This window comes from Condylura cristata, unplaced genomic scaffold (assembly GCF_000260355.1).
Source record: "Condylura cristata isolate star-nosed mole 26May11 unplaced genomic scaffold, ConCri1.0 scaffold00002, whole genome shotgun sequence".
Taxonomy (NCBI): Eukaryota; Metazoa; Chordata; class Mammalia; order Eulipotyphla; family Talpidae; genus Condylura; species Condylura cristata.
Genome location: NW_004567103.1, coordinates 12758418 through 12774756, shown reverse-complemented (window position 1 = coordinate 12774756; position 16339 = coordinate 12758418). Strand labels below are relative to the sequence as shown.

The 16339-nt window shown below is 35.9% G+C and overlaps 1 protein-coding gene across 2 annotated transcripts in view; it reads right to left on the bottom strand.

The window, feature by feature from the left end:
* The window catches only part of USP37 (ubiquitin specific peptidase 37), a 73607-nt gene that overhangs the window by 42003 nt on the left and 15265 nt on the right, over nt 1–16339 (bottom strand). For both annotated transcript variants that reach the window (XM_012728584.1, XM_012728585.1), the window contains 5 exons: nt 13144–13247; nt 9993–10171; nt 9319–9396; nt 4392–4489; nt 2807–2891 (listed from right to left, as the gene is read on the bottom strand). In XM_012728584.1, coding sequence (XP_012584038.1) covers nt 2807–2891; nt 4392–4489; nt 9319–9396; nt 9993–10171; nt 13144–13247 — 544 coding nt within the window. The remainder of the gene's footprint in view (nt 1–2806; nt 2892–4391; nt 4490–9318; nt 9397–9992; nt 10172–13143; nt 13248–16339) is intronic.

Here is a 16339-nt window from a genome sequence, read left to right as displayed (position 1 = left end):
GGCCCGCTGCTCTCCTCAGCAGTGTACTTCATCCATCTGCCTGTTCTGTTCCCCACTCTGTCTCTGGTGAAGCCTCTTACCGCCCCTGAGCCTCTGGCCTGTACCCCAGTTCTGTATGCACAAATAAATAAATCTTTAAAAAAAAATTATCTTGGTTCAGGCCCTCTCTGGTGGCACAATGAGTTAAGACACAACAGCCGCTTCAGTGTGAGTTCAATCTGGCCACAGAGGTGATCCACATGGTGCAGCAGACCTCTCTTGTCTCACCCGCTGATCCCTTCAGCAGTGTACTTCATCAATCTGCCTGTTCTGCTTACCACTGTTTCTGTTGAATCCTCTTACCCCCAACACCTCAGCCTGTGCCCCAGTTTTTCTATGCATTAATAAATAAATCTTTAAAAGAAATTATCAGGAGGGGGAATGGGATTGGAAGTGGGGTGGGAAGAGTGTACTTGACTGTGGTGATGGCACATGGGTGAATTGGTGGTGGGAAGTCAATGGGGATTACAAATGAGATGAAAAAATGCACAAAATGATGATGTAAAAAATTAAAAAATATAATAAAAAATTATCTTGGTTAATCTTGTAGGTTTATTTTTGATGGTAACCTACATATATCATATGTGGGTCAGTAGCATGCCTAGGGATCTAACTCAGGCCTTAGCAGTGATAGTGCTAAGACTTAACCTCTTAGGCCACCAGGAAGGTCTTCCACTAATTTTTAATTCCATCCACCAAAATCCTAGTCTTCACAAACGCATAATGGGTTCATTATTTTGTTCCATCATTATTTTAAATGAAGTCCCTGATTATTTATCATCACTAAGCTTTGATAACTAACAATTGAAGTCTATGCTTGTAGGCATTTTTTTTTCTCTATTGTTTTTTATATCTAATTTTATTATTTTCCCCTCCATTTTTTAAAAAAATTATTTTGGTTATTCTTGTAGGTTTACTTTTTGAAATATTGTAATTCATTTTCTTTGGATCCACAAAAAATACTTTTACATTCCAACTGGATTTGCCTATTTTTTTAATTAATATGAAGATTAAGTGTTGTCCTTTGCTTTCCCATTCACAAATATCGTCTATTTACTCATGTCTTCCTTTGTGCTCCACAGCAATTTTTTTTTCATTGTAAAATATGAGCTGTTTTATTGGATTTATTCCTATGGGTCTCACATACACATTATCTCCTATTACATTTTAAAATTCATTATTGCTGACTTAAGACCACTATTTTTTTTTTTTTAAAGATTTATTTATTTATTCATACAGAACTGGGGTACAGGCCAGAGATGCGGAGGGTGAGAGGATTCACCAGAGACAGAGCAGGAAGCAGAACAGGCAGATCGATGAAGTACACTGCTGAGGGGAGCAGCGGGCGGGTCAGTAGAGGTCTGCCGCGCCATGTGGTCACCTCCGGGGCAGGCGGGGATTGAACTCATGCGGAAGTGGCTTTAGTTTCTCAGTGCAGTGCTTTAACCCGCTGCGCCACCAGGGAGGGCCAAGACCACTATTAATTTTAAGTTAATCTTGTATTACAAAGTTCTTTTATTAGTACCAAATATTTTGTATTTTTGGATCATATTATCTACAGTTCTGTCAGAATAACTAGGACATTTACTTTTCACTGTGTGTATCCTGTGTCTTGCAGCTTCTAAGCTTACACAAAAGCAAAACAAAATTTGTATTTAGATTTTTTAAATGCTTAAAATTTTTTTGTCCATTGATGTGGTTTCTTTCCACTCCTTCATTTGTCCAGTTTTCTTATTGCTGAATAAATTCAATCTTCATGTATCTAAAAATAGCATTCGTTCTCCCTGGTGGCACAAGGGGTTAAGCACAGCACTATGAAGCTATCTACAGCTACTGCAGTATGAGTTCAATCCCTAGTCAGGGAGCTGACCCACGTGTAAAGCAGACCTTTCCTGTCTCACCTGTTACTCCCCTCAGCAGTGTATTTCAGTACATCTGCCTGTTCTGTTCCCCACTCTGTCTCTGGTGAATCCTATCACACACAGCCCCTCAATACCTCTTGTTTGTACCTCAGTTCTTGTATGTATAAGTAAATAAATCTTGAAAAAACAAAGAGGGCCCTCCCTGGTGGCACAGAGGATCATAGCACAGCTCTAAGAAGCTAAAGCTACTTCAGCAGGAGTTTGCTCCCCGCCCAGAGGTGACCCCATGGCATGGCAGACCTCTCCTGACCCACCTGCTGCTCCCTTCCCAGTGTACTTCGTTGATCTGCCTGTTCTGCCTCCCACTCTGTTTCTGTTAAATCCTCTCATCGCCCCTGCATCTCTGGCCTGTATCCTAGTTCTGTATGCATAAATAAATAAATACTTTAAAAAAAATAGCATTAGTCTCCAGGCTTAAATTACAATTTAACTAGGTATCAAATTCTTTAATGCTACGACTTCAATGCTTTCTCTTCCTACTAATGCTAACGTCATTGTGCTTTCCTCTTACAGGAGTAGCTCTATAAGGAGAGCTCTTAACATATTAGTCACTTGGGATGATAGAAAATACACTGGTCTAGAATCTCGTCCTCTGGTCCTAGTACAAATCTTCCTAGGCCTCAGATTATTCATTTGTTTAAAAAAGTATCCAAAAAAAAAAAAACCTTGATCAAAAACATTTCTAACATACTTCTTAACCAAAAAGTTGGGGTCTATGAGTCTATAATTCTCATCAATTTTGTTACTTCAAATTAGGGGTAATTCATCATAGACCATTCCACCATTCAAGATTCTGAAGAAGAGATAGCTTCAAGTTCTATATCAGACATATAACCAACACATACCTTTCTAGGTTAGTGCTGCCAGAAGAATAGTCCTTGGATCCAGCTCTGCTACCATAAAAGGATGATGACTGCAAGGGTAAAAGCCCTAAAAAACAAACAAACACAGCAACAATTTAATTCCTAAATCAATCATTCTGGTTTATTTAAGAACAAAATTACACCCTAGTCCTATTTACACTTCACTTCTTTTTCCCCTTTTCCTCCCTCCCCCCCTTTCTTTTAAGCAAATATAGATATGTTACAAGATCAAAAGACTATTTTCCTGCTCTAAAACGCTGAATTTTGCTTATATTTTTAATCATTTTTCAAACAGTTTTTCTAATTTGGGCTTCCCTGTTTGTGCAAGGGGTTAAGCCTCAGCAATCCATAGCCACTGCAGCATGAGTTCAATCCTCGGCCAGGGCGCTGGCCCACATGATGCAGCAGACCTCTCCGGTTTCGCCTGCTGTTCCGCTCTGCAGTGTATTTCAGTCAGTCTGCCTGTTCTGCTCCCACTGTTGCCTCTGGTGAATCCTCTTACCCCTGCGGCACTTCTAACCTATACCCCAGCTCTTGTATGCATAAAAAAAAAACCCTGCTTTTCTAATTTCCTCCATGTAACACTAGAAGTGTTTTTACTATTTCTTTATTAAATCATTTTAAAGAAATTCCCTTTTATGAATAATTAGAAATTTTACATTTACATCACCTCTACTCTATCTCTCTTCAATCAATGACTAATTATATAAGTTTATTTCTACTGATTAAGTAATTTTAATATATTTAAAACATATACATCTTGTACCACCACTAACTTCCTTGTTTCCTCCTCTTCCTTATCAACTTTGTAAGATGTACTAAGGCTAAGGCTGTGTCAATAAGGCTTATTACATCTTTGTTTTTTTCATTATAGGTTGATCATAAATACTGAAAATCAGTAAATGGCATTATTTATTATTACTTAAGTGGTTAAGAATTATATTAGATACTGCTTTCCAGAGTAGTATAATGCCAAAACCCTTAATTACGAAAAGGAGAATGTTCAAAGAGTCCTGATCAAATGAATTCTCTTAACTCTCAATTTATGAAAATCATGCTGTATTTTAGCTTGCTTCAGTTTAATTTCAAATTAAAATATAACATACAAATCAATACCAGAATCTGAGTCTCCAAGTTCAGTGTAGCAGAGAGATATATTAAGCATGAGAAATGCTGACAAAAATTCACTGGTGTTTCGTAAAATTTTATGCAAAGAGGACACAAAGTAAGCTTAAATATTGCTCTGAATAATTTTAAGATCTTCTGGAACATTTAATAAGCAATAACACTAATGAAATTTAATTTTAACAAAACTACTTAGAATCATTCTATCGTTCAAGTACTTTGATAATGAAGGCTTAATTCAGGTAAATAGGGAAGAATGTAAAGTCTATATTCTTATAAACAGAATAAAAGTTCCCTTTTGTTTCTGATATTAAAAATATTTTAACAGAATAATGGCTAGAAATTGGTCCCTAATTCAATACTCTTGAAAAATTAAACTAGGTTTTTATTTGTAGTCTAAGATAATAAGAGAATCTTACATAAAGACCAAATAAATACTTACCTGATGTCCTATTGTCTTCCGACTGTTTCAAACTCAGTTGCTTTTCTCTACTGCTGGTTAAATACTTTCTTGAGGGATCTGTCATAGCCTTGTTGTTCCTACAGTTAATAATTTAATCCATTATCCAATGGAATAAAAATACATACAGACATAAAATGATAGTTCTTAACTTTAAATAGTGATTATTCACAAATTTACATTTCAAGTGCTGCAATCTCAGAATCACAAGTAAAATCAGGTGCCATAGTACAGAAAAAGAAGTCCAGTTCCCTTGCCTTGGATTAGAAAAATTTGAAGGTGATATATCCATAAGAATTTCTCTCTAGAATTAGAATAAAGTCTAACCTCTGCATGATTTTTGTCTTGAGATCAGACCCATGCTCTGCTGCCCCTATTCTGTGGGTACTTCTGCAGTAAATCACTTGCACATTAATATCCATTTCAGGATCCCCATCTGGGGAACTTAATTTAAACAGTAGGTAGTAGGCTAGAAAGCACGCTGTAAGGACAGGATTCTGGATTTCAACCTTTTTTGGTAATGGCAATAGAAATCCTATTGCTGATGGTGATACCTTTGTTATCTTATAATGCTACAATTATGATTTTTTTTTTGTCTGTAGTGAACAGAAAGAGAAATCCAATTGCTGGTGGTGATAGCTGTTATCTTATAGTGCTACAATTATGAATTTTTTTGTCTGTAGTATATAGAAACAAAATAAAGTAGAAGAGGATATAGTTCATGCAATTATGAGCCATTTCTCTAGCATGTGTGAAATGAGTAGACTGCACAAAGGAGCTTACTTTGGGTTTGGAAATGTTTTTCTTTTTTTTTTTCTATTTTTTTCATTTTTCATTTTTTTTATTAAAAAGTTTATTTTTACATCATTTTGCACATTTTTTTTTCATCTCAATTGTAATCCCCACAGGTTTCCCATCACCAAATCACCCCTGTGCCACCACCATAGTTGTTTTTCTTTTTTTAAAGAGTCTTTCTTTTTTTATTTTTTATACTTTTAAAAAATATATATAATAGTTTATTTTTACACCATTTTGTGCATTTTTTTTTCATCTCAACTGTAACCCCTTTGGGTTTCCCATCACCAAGTCACCCATGTGCCATCATCATAGTCCAGCGTACTTCCTTACCCCCACCTGTTTCTGATCCCATTTCCCACTCAACACCCATAAATAGACTTTCTTTTTTAAGATTTATATATTTATTTATGCATACAGAACTGGGGTACAGCCAGGTGGTGAGAGGATTCACCAGAGTCAGAATGGGAGCAGAACAGACAGATCAACAAAGTACACTGCTGAGAGGAGCAGCAGGTGAGACAAGAGAAGTCTGCCACACCATGTGGATCACCTCCAGAGCCGGGATCGAACTCTCACTGAAGCAGCTGCGACTAGCTTGCAGTGCTTCGCCCTAACCCGTTACACCACCAGGGAAGGCCAGGTTTGGAAATGTTTTAAGACTGGAATATGGTTTACAACTAAATAAATTAATCAAAAATTGCTGGTGTCCTCGGGGTTAAGTCTCAGCACTATCACCACTATGACATGAGTTTGATCCACAGGGAGCTAACCCACCTATGATGCTGGAGACTGTTCCTGTCTTACCCAACTGCTTCCCTTAGCAGTGTATTTCAGTAAATCCATCTGTTTTGCTTCTCACTCTGTCTCTGATGAATCCTCTCCCCACCCTCCTGCCCAATACCTCTGGCCTATACCCCAGTTCTTTTACAAAATTTAAGTATTTTTTAAAATTGTTCAATTGTGCATTTAAAACAAATTGACAAGTTAACTTCATTATATATAAATCTCCTTTCTTGGCCAAAGTCAAAAAAAGAAAAAAGCAAAGCATTTCTCCATTCCACAGTGGGTCTGGCCTTGTGACTGACAGTACAGTGTATAAGTCTTGATCATAAAGCTAAAGGCACCTTGCAAATTTCCACCTCATTAACCACTGTGTATGGAGAAAAAGTGGGTCATGGACTCCCCTAAATGGCAGGGCCTAGAAAGAGTAAGCCTGGAAGATAGGGCTTAACACACGGATAGCTGTATGAAAGTGTGTACAAAGGGTAAAAATCTGCTTCACATATTATTGTTCACCAGAGAGTACCACTGAAAAGACTTCAAATAACCAGGTTCAGAAGGTAAACTGTCCAGTCAATCTTGGAACTAGCCATCCTAGTATTTCCACAAGGACCCATGAATAACTATCATGGTGGCAGAGATAAAAGCTATGCATGTAATCTGAGTAAGAGCTCCCTTTCACAGGTTGCTTTAGTTTTTGCTATTGGTAAATATCCAGCAGCAGAGATTGATGCTTAGCCCCTGATCGATTGAGCACTATCCCTTAAAGGAAACCAGCCAGTCACTTGGTGGCAAGTCGACTGCATCAGATTCCTTCCATCCTAGAAATAGGAGCAATTAATCCTGATTGCAACTGGCAAATACTATAGGTTTTCATTAGCTGTTCTGTCCATGGGCTTTGACCAGCATCACTGCCTAGGGGTTCATAAGAGTATTTGATTTACTAATATAAAGCCTAATATAATAACATCATAGCGGTTCATAAGAGTATTTGATTTATTAATATAAAGCCTTATATAATAACATCACTCTAGAACAAGGAATTCACTTTACTCAAAATTAAAGGGGAAACAATAAGGGCATATGACCAAAGGATTCACTGGTCCTACCATAAATGGTATTACTCTGAAATTGGAGGCCTGGAAAAAGTATTGCAACAGTCTTTAAAGGTGCAGCTTGGAGATGATCTCTTTAGGAACGTGGTGCCCGTCATAGTACAATATATATCTTAAACCAACAAGCCATGACATTTATAGAAAATGCAAGAATCCAGAAACAAAAGCAGAATGCCCCCACTCATTATCACTCTCAAAAACCCACTTGGAGAATTTGTGCAGCCTGTCCCCTCAATTTGTATTTTGTGGGTCTAGAGGTCCTGGTTCCTTGAAGGGGTAATTTTCTTTTTTTAAACATAGGAAACATTAAGAGTCTCTTTAATCTGAAACTACTGCTGTTACTTAATCATTTTGAGCTCCTCAAACTGGCAGAGCAACATGCAAATAAAGAAATTGCTATACAGGCAGAGATAACTAACTGTGATCAGTATAAGGAGGTAGGTTGCTGCTATACAACAAGGGCAAGAGGAGTATGTGGAATAGAGGGGATACTAGGGAACCTCTTAGTGCTTTCGTGCTCAGTTTTAACCACATACATGAAATTATAGAACCATGAGCAATCAGGGGTTCAGACTCCTCAGAGATGGACATCTCAGTCTTCACCAGGCAAACCACCAAACCAGCAGAAGTGTCAGTGAAGTGTTCAGCGAAATTAGAAGGAAGGGAATGGAGACAACAGCCTCAGTTACAGTCTCAAGGCTATCTGCAGCAATAAGAATTCTAGTTTATCTCACTGGTAATACAATTCTCACTCAGAAACTGGGAAGCATCAATGTGAAAAATTTGTGGTAAGACAGAATGAACTTAACAGTTAAATTGCACAGGAACATCTCACACTCCTCTTTATAATTTTCGTATCTCCATATAGTGTTTTCAACAGCCAACACCTGCAGTTCTTTAAGGATGTCTTTGAGCAACTTAAAATATTTTACCTATCTGGAGATAGTCAAAAGCTCTGGGGCAGTTGTGAATAAAAGACTGGCCAGTATGGGGTATGAAAGTCCATCTCCCTTGCCTTAAGTTGCAACCAGCCCAGGTTACACTCCTAGGAAGCCTAGTCTCCTAGGAAGTGATTTACTAAAATCACTTTTGGATGGTTTCTTCCGCTTTCTTTCATTATCCTGTTTACTTCATTCTGTTGGTGATTACTCCCTTGAATACTTCCTTAATAAGTCATTTGCAAAAAAATCTATTAATCTAGTGTCAAACCTCAAAAAATCTGTGATGCTGTAACAAGTATTATTAGTCCCAAATTTAGAAATTTTGGGCTTATTAGACAAAATTCTAAATGGAACTTGGACTTCCCCAAAATTAGTAAATACAGTATAAGTAGTCCATGCAGCTGTCCATGACAACCACTGTTTAGTCCACCCTGGTTTATACAAGCCAGAAAGATGAAAAACTGTATTTCCTAGTTAATGTTCAGGATTGTAGATGGGTCAATTACATGTATTTGTGTAAGATCTGGAAAGAGGAAGTCATATGTTCTGCCATTTCTGATAGCAAATATCACCTTGGTTTTTTTTTTTCTTTAAAGACTTATTTATGCATACAGAACTGGGGTGTAGGCCCGAGGTGCAGGGACTGTGAGAGTATTCACCAGAGACAGAGTAGGGAGCAGAGAAGGCAGACTGATGAAGTATATTGCTGAGGGGAGCAGTGTGTAGGTTAGGAAAGGTCTGCCATGCCATGTGGGTCACCTTCTTGTAGTAAAATTTCTGTACCAAAAAAAAAGAAGAACCAAAACCAAAAAACCCTTGCAAATTGAGGAAGAGGACTGTGAGATGCTAACTACCTTTTGTTCAACCTAGAAAATACCTCTCAAAGATTGCTATTTCTTGCACTGAATCTAAGTAAGGTTTATTTCCTTTTGTCCTAACTTTTCACAAGTGTGGTCAACTTTTTTTTAATAGAGAAGAAGAGTAGGGGAAGAGGTTCAAGCTAAAGAGTAGCCAGCAAGAAACACTTGTTTACAAAGTTCCTCGGCTCTTTAATTTCTCTAAGTATCGCAAATTTAAAAACCAGAATAAGTGTGATGAAATGACCAAAGCAACAGCAATGGCTAAATCCTATCTCTATTGGCTTATAATCTACTATTACCAAAATACTTTGGAGTTTCCATACACTGAACAACATCCCCTAAATTTTCCCTATTGATTATTACCAGTTATAAGAAATTCTGATCTAGTGCTGTGAAGGTTCTTAAAGCAACTTACGATGATGAGTCATTTTCTTTAGGGTAATCTTCATTCAATTCTGAACCAGATGACAGCACTCTTTTCCTCTTTTCGGTTCTATAGAGAACAGAGGAAAAACAAATTCATACCATTAAAAAGTACAAACGAGGCCCTCCCTGGTGGCGCAGCAGGTTAAAGCACAGCACTAAGAAGCTAAAGCCATTTCTACAGGAATTTGATTCCTGCCTCCTCCGGAGGTGACCACATGGCGTGGCAGACTTTTCCTGACCCACCTGCTGCTCCCCTCAGCAGTGGACTTCGTTGATCTGCCTGCTCTGCTCCCCACTCTGTCTCTCGTGAATCCTCTCATTGCCCCTGCCCCTCTGACCTGTAACCAGTTTTGTATGCACAAGTAAATAAATCTTTAAAAAAATAAAGTATAAACCAGCATGCCCAAAGACAGACTGACTACTGCTATTTCACTCTCTTTACCATGTGGCTATATTTATACTTATCTGCATGCTCAATACATGTCATTGACATCAACCATTTAAGACAAACATTAAATATATACCAAAAAAAAACACTCTACAGTTTCTTCTTCTAACAGACTTTGCTCACTGGACAATGATCTTTTCAAATTACTGGTCTTTCTAAGACATTTATAAACAGGTACAACTAATGACTAAGAAAAAAATAAAAGAAGTTCATACCTATTTTCTAATAACCCTGACCTAAGAGGCGTTGATGTAGATGTCAAAGAGGGAATTGTCCGGGTGACAGTTATTCCACTTCCTGCTGTAGTCTTCATTGAGCCTCTACCTGGAGTACCAAGAACTTTTCGAAATGGAATATCATCTTTACTTTCCAAACTTCCTCTTTTTGAAGAGGCCTATAAGAATAAAGTTTAATACAGCTAAATCTTCAAAGTAATTGCATCGACCAGTTAATTCTCACATGTGTTGCTTTTAAAAAGCACCCACAATTTGGGAGATTCTGTAGAGGTTTAAAACAAATCTGTCTGGGGTAAGACTCACTCATCAGTATTTTTGAAGCACTTTAGGTAATTCTACTATCTAATCATTGTGAGCAATTGAACTTGATGTTTAATTTTCTTGTATGTAGTATTCTATAAATTAAAAAATTCCATTGCTTATTGGGGCTCTAAAGTGGGGAAGAATGCTTTGAACTGCTGATTTAAAAGAATGAAAGACTCACATACACAAGACATAGTTTTAGTGACTAACATGAAAATAGATTTTAAAGAAAAATACCCCATTGTGATTATAAATTGACATATATGTGAGAAAAAGAAGCAACAATGGTATTTATTGCCACAACTTCAATCTCAAGTGACATGTACCTCACATGAACTTTTGAGAGGGAGTCTAGTTTGGAGGACAAGGAGAGTAAGAGTGAGGTAGACTGTACTGGCAGAAGATGAATCAGAGTTTACCCTAAAGAAATATGAAGAACATTTAAAGAAAATACAGCAACTTAGCATATTAGTTGGGAAACAGTACTTTTAACCACTATAGCAACAGGAAATTTTATAACTGTACATTAAGAGCAACGTGATTTCTCTATGGAAGATATTTCCAAATATATTTAATTCCACAGAAATACAATCTTAGGACAGGAAGGAGAAAAATCTTAGGTCATCTGAACAAAAGACTGAAAAAGCTACATTTATTTTCAAATGGGTGGTACATTTTTAAGAATCAAAACCACTCTTATTATGGTTATTATGAAAGCCATGCACTGAGATGCCATCCAGCCAGTTCTTCCACCTTCATTCTCCTACACCTCAGTAAGTATGCTTCAACTCTTTCCTATGCAAACAAAAATCATTATTCTTTTTGCCATACAAATAGTATTTAGCATATTATGTTATGCTATTTTGTACCTTTTCAGTCTTTTTAGCCCCATAACAGATATTTTACATCACAACCTATTTCATATACATATAAATGTAACTAAAACAAAAATTCAACAAATCAACACTTTATCCTCCGTGTATATGTTACTGCCTCTATTTTCTTTTCTATTCTATTCTTTATTTAGAGCTAGTAAAAACCTGTAAAATTGACTTAATAATCCCACTAACAGGAATTATTTCTTTGGGAAAGTATTAATATTTGTTTCTGTTATATGTGTTAAAATTCACGTAACACTCCAATATTAAATTTCTCCCTACAAATGGTTGAATCTCAATATAATTATGTTAAATGAGAAAGTAAAAAAAAAAAATCACACTTATTCCATTTATACACAACTATAGAAAATGCAAACTTATTTACAGTAACAGCAAATCAGTTGTGACTTAGTGATATGGACCATAGGGGTTGTGGAGAGGGTAAGGAAGAAATGCAAAGAGGAAACATTTAAGGGTTATTATGGCTTTGTTAACTAGTTGATTCTGGTGATGATTTTACCAATAAGTACGTAAGTCAAAATATATAAAACTGACACTTTGGATATTTACATTTATTGCATATCAACTGTATTGCAATTAAAATGTAAAAAATAACCAACATATGAAAATTCACAAAAATGAAATTTTATAGACTGCTTAGTACAGACTACCTCTCTGTAACAGTCTTACAGAAAAGCTTCAAAGCTTCAAAGCTTCTCTTACTTTTTACCCAGCTTTCCTTGCCAAACAAGGAAAGGACTTCTAAGTTACAATAGTACACAGCAAGTTTCATAGCTAGTTGAATAATCTATATGAAAGAAAGATCATTGCAGCATACAGAAGACCTCAACAAAACAGTCTGGAGCTGATATCATGTGGTGTAGGGTGTAGTTCATAATGCAGAATAGACTTTAAAAAGAGTACAGAAGTCACAGTAGCCAACACTTATAGAGTTGTCATTATATAGCAGAGATGGCTAAGCACTTTTACATGTATTATGTCATGGCAATCTGAAAATATAACTGCTATCTCAATTTCACAGGATACTTAAACAACTTCGCGAACAACAGCTAGTAAGTGGCAGCACGAAGTCTCAAATCCAAATCTAACTCCAAAGTTGCATTTCCAATAACTACACTCTACTGTAGTTCGTAATGATGACCATGAGACATCAAACAAAGGTTAAATTGTGATCTGTAAAATGATTTTTAAGGGAAGAATGTGTAAGTTTTAGAAAAATCTTTTATTTTAATGGTGAAAAAATTTGTATTTCGAGTTAGCCAGTTTAGATGACTGTAATATTGCTAGTAAAACGTGAAGCATCACAATCAGGAGCCAATCGAACACTGCCTTCTGTCAATTGGGTGTGATTAGGATGTAAACCTTGGTCAGATCAATGTCACAGAGTTTCTTCATGGTCTATCTGATCTAGTGTTTGTTGTTCATGACATCCACAATGAACAAGTGTGTTGTTTTCTATCTTCTTCCTGACTGACTTGGTGGTCAAGAGAAACTTGATGGACAGTAGTTAAGCTTGTTTCTCCCAAAAGTTCAATAAAGGAAGAAAGAGATTCTTCCATTTGGATTGCCTTCAGAGCTACAGTGTCTTGGGCCACTGGAAGGTAGGTAACATGTGGATCTTCTTTCTGTGTGTGTGGCTGTGGACACCTTTCATCATTGCTTTCTTGGCCTTCAAACCTTTGGCTTTGGCTTTAGAAGGGGCAGGGATGTCCTTCTTTATTTTCAGCACCATCTTCATGAAAAGATTTTCAAGAAAAATTATAAAAATAGTGGAAGAGACTGAGATGGTTAAAATGGTTAATTTCAAGTATATAGAAAATAACCTCGTGACAATGCCAGAACTACAAATTACTACTTCCTGCAACTACTTTATAGAATGTCTGCAGTAAACATATTTTTGAACACACAAGAAGATTCTAATAACATACCTGATTGTCTGAGTAGGAAAGCTGTCTATTGGTTTCCTTCTGTGAGGTCCTGCTGCCCAGAATAGCTCCAAAATTTCCAGAACCCTGAGAAGACTTCATGGCTGCTGACAAAAAAAAAAATTCCTGAATCACTTACTTTAATAAAGAGATTTAGCACTGTTGGTACTGTTGTTTTTTTACCATTGTTCTTTTCTACATATAGTGAAGAAATGAAATAAGGCAGTAATTAAAATTTAGAGCTGAATCTCAAGGAAAATATTAAATATGCAAAAGTTTGGGAACAGGTAATAAAAGGACAAAATTTTAAACATAAAAAGAAAATGCTGGAAATTCTATATGAATAGGTAATTAATATAAATATCTGGTAATTAAGACCACAGAAAGCTAGTCACTGAATATCTGTAAATCTATGGCACACTATGTCGATACTGTGACAGTGAAATGACAATGTATACTAATGGAATGATTTTTGTAAGATAAACTCCTTAGGATAAATAAGAACTACAAGGGTAAAGGATACACAATTTTAAACTAAATTGCTATTACTACTTAGTCTTCCAAAAAATACTTGTAAGGGGCTAAACTCCATTATAGCCTACATAACAGTAAGAATTTGATTTTGTTTAATCACTGGTGAAGCTGAGAATTTTTTCATGTTTAGGAGTCATTTGTTTTTCTTCCTAAATTTCCTAGTTGAGGTTTTGTCTATTTCTCTACTGAGTTGTCTTTTCCTCACTGATTTGTAAAAGAGGTCTTTGTATATTAGCCATATTATTAACTTTGTGACTAAGGCTATTTTCCTCCTGCCGTTTTATTTTCACTTAAATTTATTTCACACAGTACAAGTTATTAACTTTTTCTATTACTGATTCTGACTTATATGTCATACTCAGGTCTTTTCCATCCAGTAACGCTAAAATTGCTCTCTCTCCCCCTTTAATAATACTTTAATAACTTTACTTAAAATCAAATCTTTTATCAGTGGGACCTTATTTAGATCAAAGTAACTTTTATCAATGTAAACTATTTAGATGAAAGAAGAGATTAGGATAAAATTTTACTATCTTCTTAAACAGCTGGTTATTTTACTCATAGATAACACTATCGGTCTTTTTTGCCACTAACTTGAAATCCCACACATTATATATTAAATGTTTTATGCTTTTCAAAGTATGTATATCCATTATTACATTCTAGTCTACATAAAGTTTATACTAGCACGTTAAGGCAGCTAAGACAACTTCACCTAAAAGATTAAAATAACTTGCCCAAAGCACAGCATGTGTTAGCTAAGTCCACAGCTGGTTACTCTAATAACAGCAATGACTTCCTATCATTTATCCATAATGTTTTAACTGAGTTATTCCAACTCTTTAAAACAAGCAGTGAAATTAGGGTAGCACATCTTTCACTTTAGACATGAAGAAACTCAGTTAAGTGACTTGACCCAAACCACACATGAAGTAACAAGGAGAGCTAGGATTCAAACCCAAAGTTTTTCTATTATGCCATGCTGTCAGATTCAGACTTGGTCCCCTGTCTACCATGCTTTCCACATCAATGCACTTATAGATAAGCTTTTCTTATAAACATCAATTCTAAAAATAGTGATTCAAATAATATATGATAAAACAAAAGTAAAAAATATAGTTGAGTCTCTAACATATTCAAAAATTCTTAAACACCACTTAATTCTTTGCTCCTAAAATTCAGTAGTTAGTTAGTAAATTCATATGGCTCAGCCTTAGTAACATGAAAACATGAGTAGGCACTAAATGGCAAACAACTGTAATTTTTTTTAGAAGTTAAGCTGTGGTCAAATAGAGATACCAGTTAAATACAAGCAAAGGAGCACTCTGACATTTTCATTTTCTAATGTTTAGGTTAGAAAAATTAAGCTTATCAACTATAAAATATCACTAATAACAAATACTGATGATAGAGCTGGAAAGTAACAGTAAATATGTATTTTTTTAAAAGATATTTTAAATGAAAGAAAATGGGGGCAGCAGAGGAATATGATCATATTAACATGACTTTCTAAATTACTTGCTATTTTCATAGCCAGTATAGAATCTTGGAATAAAATTCATATAGAAAGGCAAGACGGGATGTAACAAGGTGACTTTTCCCAATTATAATTTAAATCTTCCTCTTTTTTTAGCCAAATACTTTTGTAGACTACTTAAAGTTTTCTACATATTAAGACTTTGTCATCTGAGACCAAAATTCTATCTCATCTCTTCCAATTTGGATGCCTTTTCTTTTTCTCACCTAAATGCGCTGACTGGGACTTCCAGTACTATGTTTAGTAGAAGTGACAGGCTTTGTTTTTGATATTAGAGAAAAATCTTCCAGTTTTTCATTATGGAGTACGATATCTGTTGTGGTTTTTCTTTTCTTTTTTTAAATCCTTAACCTTTCTTTTTTTTTTTTTAAGATTTATTTATTTATGCATACAGAGCTGGCGTTCAGGCCAGAGGTGCAGGAGCCAGTGAAACGATTCACCAGAGACAGAGTGGGGAGCAGAACAAGCAGACTGATGAAATACGCTGTTGAGTGGAGCAGCAGGTGAGACAGGAGAGGTCTGCTGTACCATGTGGGTCACACCCCTGGCTAGGGATCAAACTGATGCTGAAGCGGGTATGGCTAGCTTTGTAGTGTTGCATTTAACCCACTGCACCATCAGGGAAGGCCCCAGTTGTGGGTTTTTCATATATGACTTTTATTATATTAGAGTAGTTTGCTTTGATTCTTAGTTTGTTGGGTGTTTTTTCATGACGGGATGTAGAACTGTATCAAATATTTTTTCTACACTGAGATGCTCATGTGGGTTTTGTCCTTCATTCTGTTAACTTGGTGTTACACTGATTTTTCTTCTCCTGAACCATCCTTGCATTCCAGAAATAAATTCCATTGGGTCATAATGAATAATCTTTCAATGTCTATTGAATTCAATCTCTTAACGTTTGTTAAATTGAAGATTTTAACATCAGGAACACTCTTATAATCTAGCAATATTCTCTTAAAACTGCTCATGTCAATAAGAACGGAAACCATAAAATACCTAGAAGCAAAGATGGGTCAAACACTTCACGACATACACTTTAGCGACATCTTTTAAAGACAGAGCACCCAACGCCACAATAGTGAAGGCAAAGATAAATAGATGGGACTATATCAAGTTAAAGAGCTT